The 20032-nt window shown below is 42.2% G+C and overlaps 1 protein-coding gene across 1 annotated transcript; it reads left to right on the plus strand.

Annotated features, from left to right (window-relative positions):
• The first annotated feature begins 8794 nt into the window (after window positions 1–8794).
• Window positions 8795–11862, plus strand: LOC124034415 (serine/threonine-protein phosphatase PP1-gamma catalytic subunit A-like). Its single transcript, XM_046347605.1, has 7 exons — window positions 8795–9183; window positions 9670–9801; window positions 9907–10137; window positions 10291–10395; window positions 10580–10803; window positions 10895–11029; window positions 11226–11862. Exons 1-7 carry the CDS (start codon window positions 9129–9131, stop codon window positions 11313–11315), a joined length of 972 nt encoding a protein of 323 aa, XP_046203561.1. The 5' UTR covers window positions 8795–9128; the 3' UTR covers window positions 11316–11862.
• The last annotated feature ends 8170 nt before the right edge of the window (window positions 11863–20032 follow it).

Raw genomic sequence — 20032 nt, forward strand, 5'->3', positions numbered from 1 at the left:
ATATTTAGTTTGCTGGCATGATCTAAGTAGGTTATAGTAAACCTGGTCAGATATTTAGAATGCTGCCATGATCTAAGTAGGTTATAGTAAACCCGGTCAGATATTTAGTTTGCTGGCATGATGTAAGTAGGTTATAGTCACCCAAGTCAGATATTTAGTTTGCTGGCATGATCTAAGTAGATTATAGTAAACCTAGTCAGATATTTAGTTTGCTGGCATGATGTAAGTAGATTATAGTAAACCCGGTCAGATATTTAGTTTGCTGGCATGATCTAAGTAGATTATAGTAAACCCGGTCAGATATATTATTTTGCTGCCATGATCTAAGTAGATTATAGTAAACCCTGTCAGATATATTATTTTGCTGGTATGATCCCTTTTTTCTCCATTTCCGCCTGAATGACATGTCCAAAGTAAACTGCCTATAGCTTAGGCCCTGAAGCCAGGATATGCATATAATTGGTGCCATTGGAAAGAAAACACTGTGAAGTTTGTAGAAATGTTAAAATAATATAAGAGAATATAACACAATAGATATGGTAGGAGAAAATCCAAAGAAAAACCAACCAGAATTGTTTTTTTGAGAGAGACCATCCTCTTAAAAATGCAAGAGAAAGGCCATATTGTAAATTGGATGCAATTCCTATGGCTTCCACGGGGTGTCAGCAGACTATGTTCAACGTTTCAGGCTTGTAACTTCAAAAACAAATAAGAAATAAAAGTTTTAGTATAAGGACACAGTCTTGGAAATCTGTGTTTGCACGCCATGAAGAAATTACGCACCTGCCAAAAGCGGTTTCCTATTGAACATACTTCTTTCAAAAATAAATATTATAGTTTGATTACATTTGAGGGTATCTGAGAAGTAAATAGAAATGTATTTTGACTTGTTGAAACAAAGTTTAGGGGTAGATTTCGGATTCCTTTCTCTGCAAGTTGAAGTCTAAACAGACTTTTGGGAATATAAAGAAGGATTTTACCTAACAAAACATGTTATAGCTGGGACCCTTTGGATGATAAATCAGAGGATGATTTTCAAAAATAATATTTAATCATTATATGTGAATGTATGAAACCTGTGCTGGTTGAAAAATATTTTTATGTGGGTTGCCGTCCTCAAACAATCGCATGGCATGTTTTTGCTGTAATATCTACTGTAAATCGGACAGTGTAGTTCGATTGACAAGAATTTAAGCTTTCAGCTGATATAAGACACTTATATGTACCAAAATATTTAAAATCCATAATATTTATTTGAATTATGCACCCCCAGTTTCACCGGAAGTTGTCCAGTTTGCTGGCATGATCTAAGTAGGTTATAGTAACCTCGGTCAGATATTTAGTTTGCTGACATGATCTCATTTTGTGAAAAAGCCAATAATAAATTAACAATCTCAGGTGATCATGGTACCAATTGCTGTGTGTTTGTTAAATCCAGGCCCACAGAAAGTAAAGAAGAGAGCAGAGGGAGCCAACTCCAATGTGTTCTCTCCATGTTTGAACAGGCCCAGATCCACGAGTTCAAAGAAGTAAGTAGACCAACTTGATAAATTGCTTCTCCGAAGCTAGTTACATTTCTTTTCCATTGATTTTGCCAAGTAACACAACCATAGACACATGCAGTACACAGTGGTCTGTCCAGAACATTTTGAATGGGGTGGCCAAGGTGGGGCACAGACCCAGTTTAGGAGGGCCATAACATTTTGAACCTTAATCAATGCAAGGTGGATTTATTTTCTATATAAATATGATGGTTCAATGTATTAAATGCTTCAGATTAGGTTAGGTACATTTCCCTGTTCAAATGGTAGCTAAACTAACTTGAATGATTTCTCATTTGTGTCTAGCCATGTTTCATAATTTTCCTTAAATTCGCAAGTAGCTGAATATATTTCACCAGAGGAGGCATCTGAGTGAGGGAAACAGCGCCCCTCTGTCTTAGTATCTGTAGCCCAGACAGTATCAGGTACATGGGCTACACATACCAAGGCAGAGGTGCGCTGTTTCGCTTGCTCTGATGCTTTCTCCGGTGAGATTGGTGAGTCTTGCTGTCAGGTGTTGGTCTTGGTCAAAATGATTAATTATATTCAGAGACGACCTATCAGATCTCAGATTCGGGGGGGTTGGACACCCTTGACACACCACTGGCAGTACATAGATAAATTCTCTTTTGAATCTGAATATATACTTACATAAAAGGAGCACGCAGGTATGTGATGTGAATACATGTACACCTACTCACCCTATCAACCCTCAACAGGCTTTCACTATCATGGACCAAAACAGGGATGGTTTAATACATTTGTACAAGATAAATTCATGAAATAAAGTGGGTTATACAGGATATAAGTGGAAGTATTGAATGGAAGTATGTGAGAATGGTCAACCGTCCGTCCGTCCGTCTGTCTGTCATCCTTTAGGTGCAGACCCAGAGGAGACCATCCTCAATGCCTTCAAAGTCTTTGATCCTGAGGGGAAGGAGACCTTGAAGAAGGACTTGTGATCGTGCCTGTCTTACAATGCAGTCTTACATATTAGGTGTGTACAGATGTAGGATCATAATTTGAGCCAGTTTGCTGAAGCAATAAAATAATCCTGCAGCAACAGGAAATGTGAATTATTATTTTTGTTTTTTGTTTGTTTTTTTTTACCCCGTTTTCTCCCCAATTTCATGGTATCCAATTGTTTTAGTAGCTACTATCTTTTTCTCATCGCTACAACTCCCGTACGGGCTCGGGAGAGACAAAGTTTTAAGTCATGAGTCCTCCGATACACACCCCAACCAAGCCGCACTGCTTCTTAACACAGCACGCATCCAACCCGGAAGCCAGCTGCACCAATGTGTCGGAGGAAACACCGTGCACCTGCAACCTTGGTTAGCGCGCACTGCGCCCGCCCCGCCACAGGAGTCCCTGGTGCACGATGAGACAAGGATATCCCTACCGGCCAACCCCTCCCTAACCCGGGCGACGCGGCTGGTTACGACAGAGCCTGGGCGCGAACCCAGAGTCTCTGGTGGCACAGTTGGCGCTGCAATACAGCGCCCTTAACCACTGCTTCACCCGGGAGGCCCTGGAAACGTGAATTATTATGTGGATAATAATTCATGGACATTTTTGCAGGGTTTGATAGATATTTTGTTAGGACAAAAGGAGTCTAAAATGTCCAAGTGGAAATTACAAACTCTAATAAGCCTTTTTAAACTTCAAATACCTTAAACATATGCATATCCTGCTGCATTTCCTGAAAATTCTCAGCAACAAAAGAGTAATCAAATTAAGATCCTACATACAGTACATACTGTATGTAGACATCTAATAACTACTACTACTCTTCTCTTTTTAAAAATGCCTTCCTCACCATCTTAAATAAGCATGCCCCATTCAAGAAATTTAGAACCAGGAACCGATATAGCCCTTGGTTCTCTCCAGACCTGACTGCTCTTAACCAACACAAAAACATCCTATGATGTTCTGAATTAGCATCGAACAGCCCCCGTGATATGCAACTTTTCAGGGAAGTTAGAAACTAATATACACAGGCAGCTAGAAAAGCCAAGGCTAGCTTTTTCAAGCAGAAATTTGCTTCCTGCAACACAAACTCAAAAAGGTTCTGGGACACCGTAAAGTCCATGAAGAATAAGAACACCTGCTTCCAGCTGCCCACTGCACTGAGGATAGGAAACTCTGTCACCAACGATAAATCCACTATAATTGAGAATTTCAATAAGCATTTTTCTACGGCTGGCGAAGCTTTCCACCTGGCTACCCCTATCCCGGTCAACAACACTGTACCCCCACAGCAACTCGCCCAAGCCTTACCCATTTCTCCTTCTCCCAAATCCAGTCAGCTGATGTTCTGAAAGAGCTGCAAAATCTGGACCCCTACAAATCAGCCAGGCTAGACAATCTGGGACCCTCTCTTTCTAAAAATTATAATTGTTGCAACCCCTATTACTAGCCTGTTCAACCTCTCTTGCGTATCGTCTGAGATTCCCAAAGATTGGAAAGCAGCTGCGGTCATCCTCCTCTTCAAAAGGGGGGACACTCTTGACCCAAACTGCTACAGACCTATATCTATCCTACCCTGCCTTTCTAAGGTCTTCGAAAGCCAATTCAACAAGCAGATTACCGACCATTTTGAATCCCATCGCACCTTCTCCGCTATGCAATCTGGTTTCAGAGCTGGTCATGGGTGCACCTCAGCCATGCTCAAGGTCCTAAACGATATCTTCACCGCCATCGATAAGAAAAAATACTGTGCAGCCGTATTCATTAACCTGGACAAGGCTTTCGACTCTGTCAATCACCACATCCTCATCGGCAGACGCCTGGTTCACCAACTACTTCTCTGATAGAGTTCAGTGTGTCAAATCGGAGAGCCTGTTGTCCGGGCCTCTGGCAGTCTATGGGGGTGCCACAGGGTTCAATTCTTGGGCCGACTCTCTTCTCTGTATACATCAATGATGTCGCTCTTGCTGCTGGTGAGTCTCTGATGCACCTCTACGCAGACGACACCGTTCTGTATACTTCTGGCCCTTCTTTGGACACTGTGTTAACAACCCTCCAGGCGAGCCTCAATGCCATACAACTCCTCTTCCGTGGCCTCCAACTGCTCTTAAATACATTAGTAAAACCAAATGCATGCTCTTCAACCGATCGCTGCCTGCACCTGCCCGCCCGTCCAACATCACTACTCTGGACGGTTCTGACTTAGAATATGTGGACAACTACAAATACCTAGGTGTCTGGTTATACTGTAAACTCTCCTTCCAGACTCACATCAAACATCTCCAATCCCAAGTTAAACCTAGAATTGGCTTCCTATTTCGCAACAAAGCATCCTTCACTCATGCTGCCAAACATACCCTCATAAAACTGACCATCCTACCGATCCTCGACTTCGGCGATGTCATTTACCAAATAGCCTCCAATACCCTACTCATTAAATTGGAAGCAGTCTATCACAGTGCCATCTGTTTTGTCACCAAAGCCCCATATACTACCCACCACTGCGACCTGTACACTCTTCTTGGCTGGCCCTCGCTTCATACTTATTGCCAAATCCACTGGCTCCAGGTCATCTACAAGCCCCTGCTAGGTAAAGTCTCCCCCTAACTCAGCTCGCTGGTCACCATAGCAGCACCCACCTGTAGCACGCGCTCCGGGAGGTACAGTGCCTTGCGAAAGTATTTGGCCCCCTTGAACTTTGCAACCTTTTGCCACATTTCAGGCTTCAAACATAAAGATATAAAACTGTATTTTTTTGTGAAGAATCAACAACAAGTGGGACACAATCATGAAGTGGAACGACATTTATTGGATATTTCAAACTTTTTTAACAAATCAAAAACTGAAAGATTGGGCGTGCAAAATTATTCAGCCCCCTTAAGTTAATACTTTGTAGCGCCACCTTTTGCTGCGATTACAGCTGTAAGTCGCTTGGGGTATGTCTCTATCAGTTTTGCACATCGAGAGACTGACATTTTTTCCCATTCCTCCTTGCAAAACAGCTCGAGCTCAGTGAGGTTGGATGGAGAGCATTTGTGAACAGCAGTTTTCAGTTCTTTCCACAGATTCTCGATTGGATTCAGGTCTGGACTTTGACTTGGCCATTCTAACACCTGGATATGTTTATTTTTGAACCATTCCATTGTAGATTTTGCTTTATGTTTTGGATCATTGTCTTGTTGGAGGACAAATCTCCGTCCCAGTCTGAGGTCTTTTGCAGACTCCATCAGGTTTTCTTCCAGAATGGTCCTGTATTTGGCTCCATCCATCTTCCCATCAATTTTAACCATCTTCCCTGTCCCTGCTGAAGAAAAGCAGGCCCAAACCATTATTCTGCAACCACCATGTTTGAAAGTGGGGATGGTGTGTTCAGGGTGATGAGCTGTGTTGCTTTTTTGCCAAAAAGTTCAATTTTGGTTTCATCTGACCTGAGCACCTTCTTCCACATGTTTGGTGTGTCTCCCAAGTGGCTTGTGGAAAACTTTAAACAACACTTTTTATGGATATCTTTAAGAAATGGCTTTCTTCTTGCCACTCTTACATAAAGGCCAGATTTGTGCAATATACGACTGATTGTTGTCCTATGGACAGAGTCTCCCACCTCAGCTGTAGATCTCTGCAGTTCATCCAGAGAGATCATGGGCCTCTTGGCTGCATCTCTGATCAGTCTTCTCCTTGTATGAGCTGAAAATTTAGAGGGACGGCCAGGTCTTGGTAGATTTGCAGTGGTCTGATACTCCTTCCATTTCAATATTATCGCTTGCACAGTGCTCCTTGGGATTTTTAAAGCTTGGGAAATATTTTTGTATCCAAATCCGGCTTTAAACTTCTTCACAACAGTATCTCAGACCTGCCTGGTGTGTTCCTTGTTCTTCATGATGCTCTCTGCGCTTTTAACGGACCTCTGAGACTATCACAGTGCAGGTGCATTTATACGGAGACGTGATTACACACAGGTGGATTGTATTTATCATCATTAGTCGTTTAGGTCAACATTGGATCATTCAGAGATCCTCACTGAACTTCTGGAGAGAGTTTGCTGCACTGAAAGTAAAGGGGCTGAATAATTTTGCATGCCCAATTTTTCAGTTTTTGATTTGTTAAAAAAGTTTGAAATATCCAATAAATGTCGTTCCACTTCATGATTGTGTCCCACTTGTTGTTGATTCTTCACAAAAAAATGCAGTTTTATATCTTTATGTTTGAAGCCTGAAATGTGGCAAAAGGACGCAAAGTTCAAGGGGGCCGAATACTTTCGCAAGGCACTGTATATCTCTCTGGTCACCCCCAAAACCAATTCTTCCTTTAGCCGCCTCTCCTTCCAGTTCTCTGCTGCCAATGATGGAATGAACTACAAAACTCTCTGAAACTGGAAACACTTATCTCCCTCACTAGCTTTAAGCACCAGCTGTCAGAGCAGCTCACAGATTACTGCACCTTTACATAGCCCATCTATAATTTAGCCCAAAAAACTACCTCTTCCCCTACTGTATTTATTTATTTTGCTCCTTTGCACCCCATTATTTCTATCTCTACTTTGCAAATTCTTCCAAAGCAAATCTACCATTCCAGTGTTTTACTTGCTATATTGTATTTACTTCGCCACCATGGCCCTTTTGCCTTTACCTCCCTTATCTCACCTCATTTGCTCACATCTTATATAGACTTATCTTTCAACTGTATTATTGACTGTATGTTTGTTTTACTCCATGTGTAACTCTGTGTTGTTGTATGTGTCGAACTGCTTTGCTTTATCTTGGCCAGGGCGCAATTGTAAATGAGAACTTGTTCTCAACTTGCCTACCTGGTTAAATAAAGGAGAAAAAAATATATATATAATAATAATAAAATAACAGTGTAACAGTGTCTTATTCTATGCCGCTCTGACATTGCTTGTTCAAATATTATATTCTTAATTCCATTCCTTACTTTAGATTTGTGTGTATTGCTGTGAAATTGTTAGATATTACTTGTTAGATATTACTGCACTGTTGGAGCTAGAAATACACGCATTTCGTTACACCCACAATAACATCTGCTAAACATGTGTTTGTGGCCAATACAATTCGATTTGAGATGTTAACAATCCAGGCAGATGGGTTCTCCTGCGAAAAGTTTAGAACCATCATCACTGATATTTTTTTTTTTACATACTAAGCAAAACCACTTTCATAATATTCTCAAACAGGCTTTGTGATCTATTCCTTCAGATGGAGCAGATGTTCACCGCTGTCACGCCCTGGCCATAGAGAGGTTTTTATTCTCTATTTTGGTTAGGCCAGGGTGTGACTAGGGTGGGCATTCTATGTTCATTTTCTATCTTTTTGATTTCTGTGTTGTTTGGCCGGGTGTGGTTCTCAATCAGAGGCAGCTGTCTATCGTTGTCTCTGATTGAGAACCATACTTAGGTAGCCTTTTCCCACCTGTGTGGTGTGGGTAGTTATTTTCTGTTTTTAGTGTGTTTGCACCTGACAGAGCTGTTTCGGTTGTTCTTTTGTTGCTTGTTTGATAGTGTTCAGTTTTACCATTAAAATGAACACTTACCACGCTGCACCTTGGTCCTCACCGTCTTCCCTCCAGATGTGTCTGGACACCTGGACTACAAGAATCTGATCTACATCATCACACATGGGGAAGAGAAGGGCCAGGAATAAATCCATCTCTTGCTAACTGTCCCTGCATCTCTTCTGTTACACGTCGCTGCGCATCAAAACTATCTGGAAATGTTTGAGATGGGCATGATCATCTTGTAAATAAAGGATTTTCAGGTTATACGTATATAATCCATTTTCATACAGGATATAGATCCAATTGTAACTATGATCTATCAGATGAATTGAACTGTACATACACGTTCTAAAATAATCTAGAGAGTCTAGGTTCACAACAGTGTGGATTTGTAATCTTGTTCAGAAATTCCACAAATGTTTTGTCCTGTGAACAAGGATGTGCACTTGAAAACCTTAGATTTATCAATACAAATATTGCAACAAAAACTCGAATTGTCACTTACAAGTAATGAGGTGTCTGAAATTGGTATTGTTGCCAGACGCCTGCTCCTCTCTCATAAATCTAAGCTTGGCTATTAGTAAAATAATCAGTTCTTCTGGGGAAGAGGAAAATCACAGTAATTAAATTGTCATTGACAATCAAGTTCTACGGAGGCTGAAATATTTAGGGAGGAGGCTGGCACTGTGGTAGCAGCCATGCACGGATGTCACGGTGTGGCACACCTAGGGGGGTAGTTTAATTTAGGCCAGCATAGTAGATGGCAGCGTCCATCAAATCCACCCAGAAGGTTGTTCGGGCAAATTCCTCTGAAGTAGGATAGTGGGTGTGGCTAGATCAGAGGGCATCGTTAACGGCTAATAGATAGGCTAACATTTATTTTGTCCCGGTAGACGGCTAATATTAGGTGTTTTGTATAACACTAAGATGTTGAAGTAGTTAGCTAGGTATAATATAACTTTGTATGATAACCAAATAACAGGGTGTCATTTCTACACGTTCTTGGAACCAGCAATTTAGTGAAACTAGCCAATCGCAGCCACCACTAGCTAACGTTAGCTAACCAGCACTAGATTTGCAGCTCACTCAGCCATTTTTTTCTACGTCGCAATGGCCGATGTTGACAAACTCAACATAGACAGTATCATCCAGCGTCTTTTAGAAGGTAAGGGAGGAGTACATCTTACGTTATTTATGCAATATTATGTTTACTTCGTTAGATGACAGGTGGCAAGCCTTAGCTAGATAACGCGTTAGTTGTTGACGCAGGTTGGCTCTGGCTATCGGTAGCTAGCTAAGCTAAAGTTAGCTAGTAACTAGCTAACATTAGTTAAGGCTGTTGTTGCCCATATCTAACTATTTAATGTTAACCTGACATTTGTCTCGATCTACACATTAAGAAATGTTCATTCAAAGTAGTTAGCTAGCTATGTAACTAACGTTACTTTAGCTACATTATCCAGGGCACTGTCTCAGTCAATTACTAGCTGCCCCAGTCAGTCAGTGAACGATTAAGTCAATAACATGAGAAATCTGAAATGATGGTCACCATTCACACCCATATCCAGACAACATGGCAATGAGTATGATGTCGAACTAGGTAGATACTGTATCTTTGCTTGTAGATTCATCAGGATTGTTTCATTTTAAGTCAGGGGAGCAAAGCCTGGTAAGAATGTGCAGCTGCAGGAGAACGAGATCCGAGGATTGTGCCTCAAGTCCAGGGAGATATTTCTCAGCCAACCTATTCTTCTTGAACTTGAAGCCCCCCTCAAGATCTGTGGTGAGTAATCATCAATATTTGGTGAACATAACTGTTACATGATGTGTCTTCTATCCCAATGAGGGATGTGTAGAACTTGAAGTTGAAATCATTTGCCTTCTGCAGGTGACATCCATGGGCAATATTACGACCTATTGAGGCTGTTTGAGTATGGGGGCTTCCCTCCTGAGAGCAACTACCTATTTCTGGGAGACTATGTGGACAGGGGGAAGCAGTCTCTGGAGACCATCTGTCTGCTTCTGGCCTACAAAATCAAATACCCGGAGAACTTCTTCCTGCTGAGAGGGAATCATGAGTGTGCCTCCATCAACAGAATATATGGATTCTATGATGAGTGTGAGTGATATGTTGTGGCTGTAATAATCATAACCCTGCACTCTCTGACTTAATATAGTCTTTGTATCTACATAAATTGCATTTTGTTATAGGTTCCTGTCATACGCATTGCCGAGCTTACTATCATCCTAAAATTATATTTTATTATTCTAGGTAAAAGAAGGTACAACATCAAGCTCTGGAAAACATTTACAGATTGCTTTAACTGCCTCCCTATTTCTGCCATTGTTGATGAGAAGATCTTCTGTTGCCATGGAGGTAGGTTGCATTTTAGTAATCCTTAAACATGAAGAGAAGTGGTCCTGTTTTAGGACACACTAAGACATTGCTGTGATATTGAGAAATACTATTTGATTTGATTTCAATTGTCTTCTCATTTACCAACAAGTTCTTACTGCAATTAACCTTATTCTTGCTGTTAATCTCCTTCTGTGTCTCTCAGGGTTGTCACCAGACCTCCAGTCCATGGAGCAGATCCGGCGCGTCATGCGGCCCACCGACGTCCCCGACCAGGGCCTCCTGTGTGACCTGCTCTGGTCAGATCCAGACAAAGATGTCCTCGGCTGGGGAGAGAATGACAGAGGCGTCTCATTTACTTTTGGCTCAGAAGTTGTGGCAAAGTTCCTGCACAAACATGATTTGGATCTGATCTGTCGCGCCCATCAGGTATGTCTGCATACTTTCACTGTACTGTCTGGAGTTGAATGCATTGTTTTTATTTTTAACCCAGCTATAATCAATGTTGTTTTTTCGGCAGGTTGTTGAGGACGGCTATGAGTTCTTCGCCAAGCGACAGCTTGTGACTTTATTCTCAGCACCCAACTACTGCGGGGAGTTTGACAATGCTGGTGCTATGATGAGTGTGGATGAGACCCTCATGTGCTCTTTTCAGGTGAGTATTTCATCATGAATGTACTCTGTCTTATCGCGGGAATGTAAATGTGTCAATGATTGTATTAGTACTAGTGTATGGAGATCTTAACGCTATAACCAATCTCGGCATTATGTCAAACTGTACGATGTAAAGACTATTGCAGTGGGCAAAACATCATCTTAGGTTGGATTACTTGTGTCCATTCCACTTGTAGATTTTGAAGCCCGCTGAGAAGAAGAAGCCAAATGGCAGCCGTCCAGTCACACCCCCACGGAACATGGTCACCAAGCAAGGCAAGAAATGAGGTGGCATGAGAGGACTTATGTCCTACTCTCTATTCTGCTTTCGTCTTTTGCATCTGAAGGGTTGGTTGCCCTTTGTGCTGCCAATACTGAAAAGATATCCACTCCAACCTGATGAAAGCAAAATGTTTTGTTGTTTTGTCCACAAGGGTAAATGGATATGTCACCATGAAAACCTCAGGTGTTTTGCACTCCATTGCAACTAGTCTTTGCCACATATGACTGTTCAACCAGGAACAATGTAACAATATGGCTGATAATGCACAGAAATGCCTTGTTTGAAGCTGTGCAGAGTTGTTTCACTATTTTTTTCATTTCATGTTTCATAAATTTCTGTCACCACCTGTTTCTCACTGTCAATGTCAATAATGCAATTAATGGTTCTTAAAACAACTATGGAAATATCACAAGACACTTAGTTGTTTATTTCTGTATAACTTTCTTTATCATAGGACATTGAATACTCACTCTGCTCCTGCATCTTCACCATTTTTAAAACAAGTCTTGTGCTCAATTAAATGAAGAAATAAAGCATTCTTGTAATGTTGACTAAATCTTTCTAATAAACTTTTAGGGGGAAATTGGCATTTGAATTGTATTAGCATCATGCTCCTTCATCAATTATTTGAGGATTACAAGGGAAGCTCAACCTTGAATTAATTACTGCCATATATGTTTTATTATAAACAGTGGTTCAGGTCCTGAATGCTGATTAACTGGGTATGACAAAACATTTCTTGTTACTGCTCTAATTATGTTGGTAACCAATTTATATTTGTGGTATATGGCCAATATACCACGGCTAAGGGCTGTATTCAGGCACTCCGTGTTGTGCATCTGAACAGCCTGAAGCCGTGGTATATTGACCTTTTACCACACCCCCTCGTGCCTTCTTGCATTACTAGCTACTATATGTGATGTGAAAGACACTTATGGACTAAAGGAGCCTAACATCAATCCTTATAGTACAAGGACCTTAACATGTTCAGAGACTAATTGGCTCTGGCAGCCATAACAGCCAAATACTCCATCTAACCGTGAAATCGATTCTCAGTTGCTGTATGGTTCTAGAAACATAAAGTCGTTGTCATATCACATCAAAATAATTTCCAAATGCAAAATATACACTTACTGTACACTTTTTTTAACAGTTGGAGCTGACTGTATTTTTCGGTGACAACACGTCGGTGGTGTCAGTCTTTGTTTACACACAGGTGTTCAGAGATGCAGATAGCTAACATGGAACTATGGCCATGTGGGAGCCCTGACCCTATAAAGGTTTGTTGTAATTTAACCTTTTATTTTGTTATTTATTGCTGATATGAAAGATAAAGCAGGGTGTGAATTACAGTGGAGCCAGTGGGGGATCAGCTTCCCTGAATGAGTGGCAGGTAGCCTAGTGGATAGAGCGTTGGGCCAGGAACTGGAAGGTTGTTAGATCGAATCCCCGAGCTGACAAGGTAAAAATCTGTCGTTCTGCCCCTTGACAAGGCAGTTAACCCACTGCTCTTAGGCCGTCATTGTAAATAAGAATTTGTTCTTAACTGACTTGCCTAGTTAAATAAATTAAATGAGACCGCTCCCCTAAATGCAACAAAACTTTGGGGGGTCTCTAAATAATGCTAATTTATCCATTAAATTAGTTTAAAATGCATTGGTAAATATGTTTTACATTTGATCACTATGAAAATTAAAGCTTCCAAATGAAACATTTATTTCTACGTGGCTGCACATACCACCTCCCTGTCCACTGCTCTGTCCACTCAGTAGTGCTGAATTTGGCCTCAGCTGAGGTCCTTTAAAAGCATATATTTTCCTTTGAACACTGAACGAAAATATAAACGTAACAATTTCAAAGATTTTACTGAGTTACAGTTCATATAAGGAAATTATTCAATGAAAATAAATTAACCAACTCAAATTGTATTAGTCACTTGCGCCAAATACAACAGGTGTAGACCTTACAGTGAATTGCTTGTTTACAAGCCCCTAACTAACAATTCAGTTTAAAAAATATGTATCAGAAATAATCTCCTTTGTCAATCATCTCCTTTGTCTTGATCACGTTGAGGGAGAGGTTTTTGTAACAAGTAACAAGTAGTTTTAAGTGCAGCAATAACAATAGCAAGACTATATACAGGGGGTAGCGGTACAGAGGCAATTTGCGGGGGCATCGGTTAGTCGAGGTAATTGAGGTAATATGTACATGTAGGTAGAAGCAGCGGTGTAAAGAGTGGGGGGCATTAATTAGATGTTCAGGAATCTTATGGCTTGGGGGTAGAAGCTGTTTAGAAGCCTCTTGGACCTAGACTTGGTGCTCTGGTTCCGCTTGCCGTGCGGTAGCAGAAAGAACAGTTTACTACTAGGGTGGCTGGATTTTTTTAGGGCCTTCCTCTGATACCGCCTGGTATAGAGGTCCTGGATGGCAGGAAGCTTGGCCTCAATGATGTACTGGGCCGTACGCACTACCCTCTGTAGTGCCTTGGGGTCGGAAGCCGAGCAGTTGCCATACCAGGCAGTGATGCAAACAGTTAGGATGCTCTCGATGGTGCAACTGTAGAACTTTTTGAGGATCTGAGGATCCATCCCAAATCTTTTCAGTCTCCTGAGGAGGAATAGGTTTTGTCTTGCCCACTTCATGACTGTCTTTGTGTGCTTGGACCATGTTAGGTTGTTGGTGATGTGGACACCAAGGAACTTGAAGCTCTCAACCTGCTCCACTACTGATGAGAATGGGGGCGTGCTCGGTCCTCCTTTTCCTGTAGTCCACAATCATCTCCTTTGTCTTGATTACGTTGAGGGAGAGGTTTTTGTCCTGGCACCACACGGCCAGGTCTTTGACCTCCCTATAGGCTGTCTCGACGTTGTGTCATCTGCAAACTTAATGATGGTGTTGTGGTCGTGCCTGGCCGTGCAGTCATGAGTGAACAGGGAGTACAGGAGGGGATTGAGCACGCACCCCTGAGGGGCCCCTGTGTTGAGGATCAGTGTGGCGGATATGTTGTTACGTACCATTACCACCTGGGGGTGATCCATCAGGAAGTCCAGGATCCAGGTGCAGAGGGAGGTGTCTAGTCACAGGGTCCTTAGCTTATTGATGAACTTTGAGGGCACTGTGGTGTTGAATGCTGAGCTGTAGTCAATGAATAGCATTCTCGCATAGGTGTTCCTTTTGTCCAGGTGAGAAAGGGCAGTGTGGAGTGCAATGGAGATTGCATCATCTGTGGATCTGTTAGGGCAGTATGCAAATTGGAGTGGGTCTAGGGTTTCTTGGAAAATGGTGTTGCTGTGAGCCATGACCAGCCTTTCAAAGCACTTCATGGCTACAGACGTAAGTGCTACGGGTAGGTAGTCATTTAGGCAGATTACCTTAGTGTTCTTGGGCACAAGGACTATGGTGGTCTGCTTAAAACATGTTGGTATTACAGACTCGGACAGGGAGAGGATGAAAATGTCAGCGAATACACTTGCCAGTTGGTCAGCGCACGCTCACAGTACACATCCTGGTAATCTGTCTGGCCCTGCGGCCTTGTGAATGTTGACCTGTTTAAAGGTCTTATTCACAGCGGCTGCGGAGAGCGCGATCACACAGTCGTCCGGAACAGCTGGTGCTCTCATGAATGTTTCAGTGTTATTTGCCTCGAGGCGAGCATAGAAGTAGTTTTGCTCGCCTGGTAGGCTTGTGTCACTGGGCAGCTCTCGGCTGTGTTTCCCTTTGTAGTCTGTAATGGTTTGCAAACCCTGCCACATACGACGAGCGTCGGAGCCGGTGTAGTATGATTCGGTCTTATTCCCGTATTGACACTTTTCTTGTTTGATGGTTCGTCGGAGGGCATAGCGGGATTTCTTATAATCTTCCGGGTTAGAGTCCCACTCCTTGAAAGCGGCAGCTCTAGCTTTTAGCTCAGTGCGGATGTTGCCTGTAATCCATGGCTTCTGGTTGGGGTACGGTCGCTGTGGGGACGACGTCAACAATGCACTTATTGATGAAGCCAATGACTGATGTGGTGTACTCCTCAATGCCATAGGAAGAATCCTGGAACATATTCCAGTCTGTGATAGCAAAACAGTCCTGTAGCTTATCATCTGCTTCATCTGACCACTTTTATTGATCTAGTCACTGGTTCTTCCTGCTTTAATTTTTGCTTGTAAGCAGGAATCAGGAGGATGGAATTATGGTCAGATTTGTCAAATGGAGAGTGAGGGAGAGATTTGTACGCGTCTCTGTGTGGAGTAAAGGTGGTCCAGAGTTATTTTCCCTCAGGTTGCACATTTAACATGCTGACAGAAATTTGGTGAAACAGATTTAAGTTTCCCTGCATTAAAGTCCCCGGCCACAGGTGCGCTGCCTCTGGTTGAGCGTTTTCCTGTTTGCTTATGGCGGAATACAGCTCATTGAGTGCGGTCGTACACATTGATCGGAAAATACAGATTGAAACAGAATAGTGTGGTCTACAGCTTATCATGAGATACTTATTTTCGCTATTGTTTACAGAGCATCCCAACATGCTCAGTGGGTGACATGTCTGGTGATTGTGCAAGCCATTAAATAACTGGGACATTTTCAGGTTCCAGGAATTGTGTACATATCCTTGCAACATAGGACCATGCATTATCATGGATGTGAAGGTCCTGGATGGGCGTGGTTACACGTGGTCTGCGGTTGTCAGGCCCGGTTGGACGTACTGAAAAATTCTCTAAAATGACATTCAATTCTCTGGCAACAGCTCTGGTGGACATTCCTGCAGTCAGCATGATTGCATGCTCCCTCAAAACTTTAGACATCTGTGGCATTGTGTTATGTGACAAAACTGCACATTTTATAGTGGCCTTTGCATTGTCCCCAGCACAAGGTGCACCTGTGTAAATGCTCACTAACATGAATGTAAACAAATTTGTGCACAACATTTAAGAGAAATAACATTTTTGTATGTATGGAACATTCCTGGGATCTTTTATTTCAGCTTATGAAACATGGGACCAACACTTTACATGTTGCATTTATCATTTTGTTCAGTCAACATTTTCACCATTTGTTTGCCATGCGCCGTTGATAAAAATAGCCTTTATTGCAATGCATTTGATTTATCCATTGATTTATCATTGTTTGCTTTTGTCAGTCAGCTGTTTAGAGGCTCATTGCTTTGTTTTTCTACTGCGCGCATGTATTGGTGTTGTCTGTGCCATCTGTGGCCAGAAGAAGTAGACCATTTATGTATCTGTATTATTTCCATAGTTACACTTAGATCCAGGAATCATGCAGGGTTTAAGTTCAATGTTCTAATTCAATTGTTAAATAATTGATCATTATTAATAATTTAAATAATTAAAAAATAACACGGTCATGCCATTAATGTAAGGAAAGAAATTTGGTGTTTTATGTTACAGGATCTGTGAAGACTCCAAGCATTCAACTCATGAATTATGGACAACTCATAAACTACAGTGGAAACATGGTTTGATTCATATTTATATTGAAAGAAGGCTACCTGTTCTGCGTGTGTTCATGGGTGCCTCTGCTGAGAGGGTAGGCTACCGGCAGGGGTGTAGGCCTAGTGGAGGGTAAACGCAACTAAACGCAGTTTACCCACCATTTTCATAAAATTTTATTGAAGGTAACCAAATCCCTTACATTAGTCTTAATATAACTGACTTTCTTCACACAAAAAGTTGACTTTATTATTGAAATATTGCCACTTTAAACCACTCTTGACAGAACTGACTGGGTAGCATTAGCAGACAGACGATGTGAAAAGGGGTCCCCAATTTTAAAGTCTGGTGGGCCTCGAAGTAGACATTTTCCATTACTGCCACAAGGAGGTGCCAAGAAATGTAAATTGTTTTGCTCTCAAGAAAATGGCGCCTTTGAAAGGAGCGATTACTTGGGGTAGCAATAAAAGTTAAAATTTACCAACTCAAGGGGACGATTCCTGGTGTTTGTGATGCTTGTCTTTTGGTGCGACGCAGACGGTGGTGAAACAGAAGAGTCATTGTCTGTTCTTTTGAGTTTTGATGTTGTGTCTGCCTGACAAAGTGATGTTAGGATATATAAGTTATCCCGTAAGAGCTTTTGTACCGAATACATTACGTTAATACAGGTGTCAAGCTGTTAGAATTATTATGAATAAACAATATCCCCATTTTAAATAGAACTGTAACTAAGTAAACAAATACTTTGTTTTATTATATCTGATTAACAATATGAGTTCATAAGGTGGGATTGTGAGACACGGACAAGGAGTAATTAAAGTTAATGAACACCATTCCAACTAGGAAGAAACTAATGGGTTGTGGACTGTGTAAACGCATAAGGTCGTTAACCTATGGTTGAACCTACAGAAACTTAGCTCTGAGGTTTTTAGATAAGGCAGTGAGTGCATTCCTAGGTTTTCTGTTAATTAGAACTGTCAGCTCAGTGGTGATCGATAATGTTGAGGGGTCAAAAGTTACCTGGGAGTGTGTTAGTAAGTTAGAATTAACTTTTCACCTCACTTTGTCCCGGTCAAGAGGAGGAGATTGTGTTAAAACAATGAAATGACGTCATGATTTGTATATAAACTGTTACTCGTGGTAAAGTGGCAGCTCGCTCCGAGAATAAATTCTGTTACCTATTATTGAAAGACTGGTCTCCGTCAATTTTATGCAAACAAGAATCTTACAAATTCTCATAAAATAGATTAAGGGTTTTCAATTAATGAAAACACATTGGCATCATTAAATTACAGTAACACAAGCTAATGTCATACTTTCTAGGTCCATACCCAAACAGTTCGAACTACTAATTTAAAAAATGACTCCAGAAATAAGTCTCACTGTTGCCGCCTGCTCCCGACCCCCCTCAGCTGCCAGCTGTGCCCTGGACACCATTTGTGAATTGATCGCCCCCCATCTAGCTTCAGAGTTTGTTCTGTTAGGTGACCTAAACTGGGATATATTAACACCCCGGCAGTCCTACAATCTAAGCTAGATGCCCTCAATCTTACACAAATCATCAAGGAACCCACCAGGTACAACCCTAAATCTGTAAACAAGGGCACCCTCATAGACGTTATCCTGACCTACTGGCCCTCCAAATACACCTCTGCTGTCTTCAACCAGGATCTCAGCGATCACTGCCTCATTGCCTGTATCCGCTACGGGTCCGCAGTCAAACGACCACCCCTCATCACTGTCAAACGCTCCCTAAAACACTCTGCGAGCAAGCCTCTCTAATCGACCTGGCCTGGGTATCCTGGAAGGATATTGACCTCCTCCCATCAGTTGAGGATGCCTGGTCATTCTTTAAAAGTAACTTCTTCACCATCTTAGATAAGCATGCTCCGTTCAAAAAATGTAGAACTAAGAACAGATATAGCCCTTGGTTCACTCCAGACCTGACTGCCCTCGACTAGCACAAAAACATCCTGTGGCGGACTGCAATAGCATCGAATAGTCCCTGTGATATGCAGCGGTTCAGGGAAGTCAGGAACCAATACACGCAGTCAGTCAGGAAAGCAAAGGCCAGCTTTTTCAAGCAGAAATTTGCATCCTGTAGCTCTAACTCCAAAATGTTCTGGGGCACTGTAAAGTCCATGGAGAACAAGAGCACCTCCTCCCAGCTGCCCACTGCACTGAGGCTAGGTAACACGGTCACCACCGATAAATCCATGATAATCAAAAACTTCAACAAGCATTTCTCAACGACTGGCCATGCCATCCTCCTGGCTACTCCAACCCCGGCCAACAGCTCTCCTCCCGCCGCAGCTACTCGCCCAAGCCTCCACAGCTTCTCCTTTACCCAAATCCAGATAGCAGATGTTCTGAAAGAGCTGCAAAACCTGGACCCCTACAAAACAGCTGGGCTTGAAAATCTGGACCCTTTATTTCTGAAACTATCCGCCGCCATTGTCGCAACCCCTATTACCAGCCTGTTCAACCTCTCTTTCATATCGTCTGAGATCCCTAAGGATTGGAAAGCTGCTGCAGTCATCCCCCTCTTCAAAGGGGGATACACCCTGGACCCAAACTGTTACAGACCTATATCCATCCTGCCCTGCCTATCTAAGGTCTTCGAAAGCCAAGTCAACAAACAGATCACTGACCATCTCAAATCCGATATCATAACCGCCATCGATAAAAGACAGTACTGTGCAGTCGTCTTCATCGACCTGGCCAAGGCTTTGCGACTCTTGTCAATCACCATATTCTTATCGGAAGACTCAGTAGCCTCGGTTTTTCTAATTACTGCCTTCCCTGGTTCACCAACTACTTTGCAGACAGAGTTCAATGTGTCAAATCGGAGAGCATGTTGTCCGGTCCTCTGGCAGTCTCTATGGGGGTGCCACAGGGTTCAATTATCGGGCTGACTCTTTTCTCTGTATATATCAGTGATGTTGCTCTTGCTGTGGGCGATTCCCTGATCCACCTCTACGCAGACTACACCATTCTGTATACTTCCGGCCCTTCCTTGGACACTGTGCTATCTAACCTCCAAACGAGCTTCAATGCCATACAACACTCCTTCCGTGGCCTCCAACTGCTCTTAAACGCTAATGCATGCTTTTCAACCGTTCGCTGCCTGCACCCGCATGCCCGACTAGCATCACCACCCTGGATGGTTCCGACCTAGAATATGTGGACATCTATAAGTACCTAGGTGTCTGGCTAAACTGTAAACTCTCCTTCCATACTCATATCAAACATCTCCAATCTAAAATCAAATCTAGAGTCGGCTTTCTAT

This window comes from Oncorhynchus gorbuscha, linkage group LG04, assembly GCF_021184085.1.
Source record: "Oncorhynchus gorbuscha isolate QuinsamMale2020 ecotype Even-year linkage group LG04, OgorEven_v1.0, whole genome shotgun sequence".
Taxonomy (NCBI): Eukaryota; Metazoa; Chordata; class Actinopteri; order Salmoniformes; family Salmonidae; genus Oncorhynchus; species Oncorhynchus gorbuscha.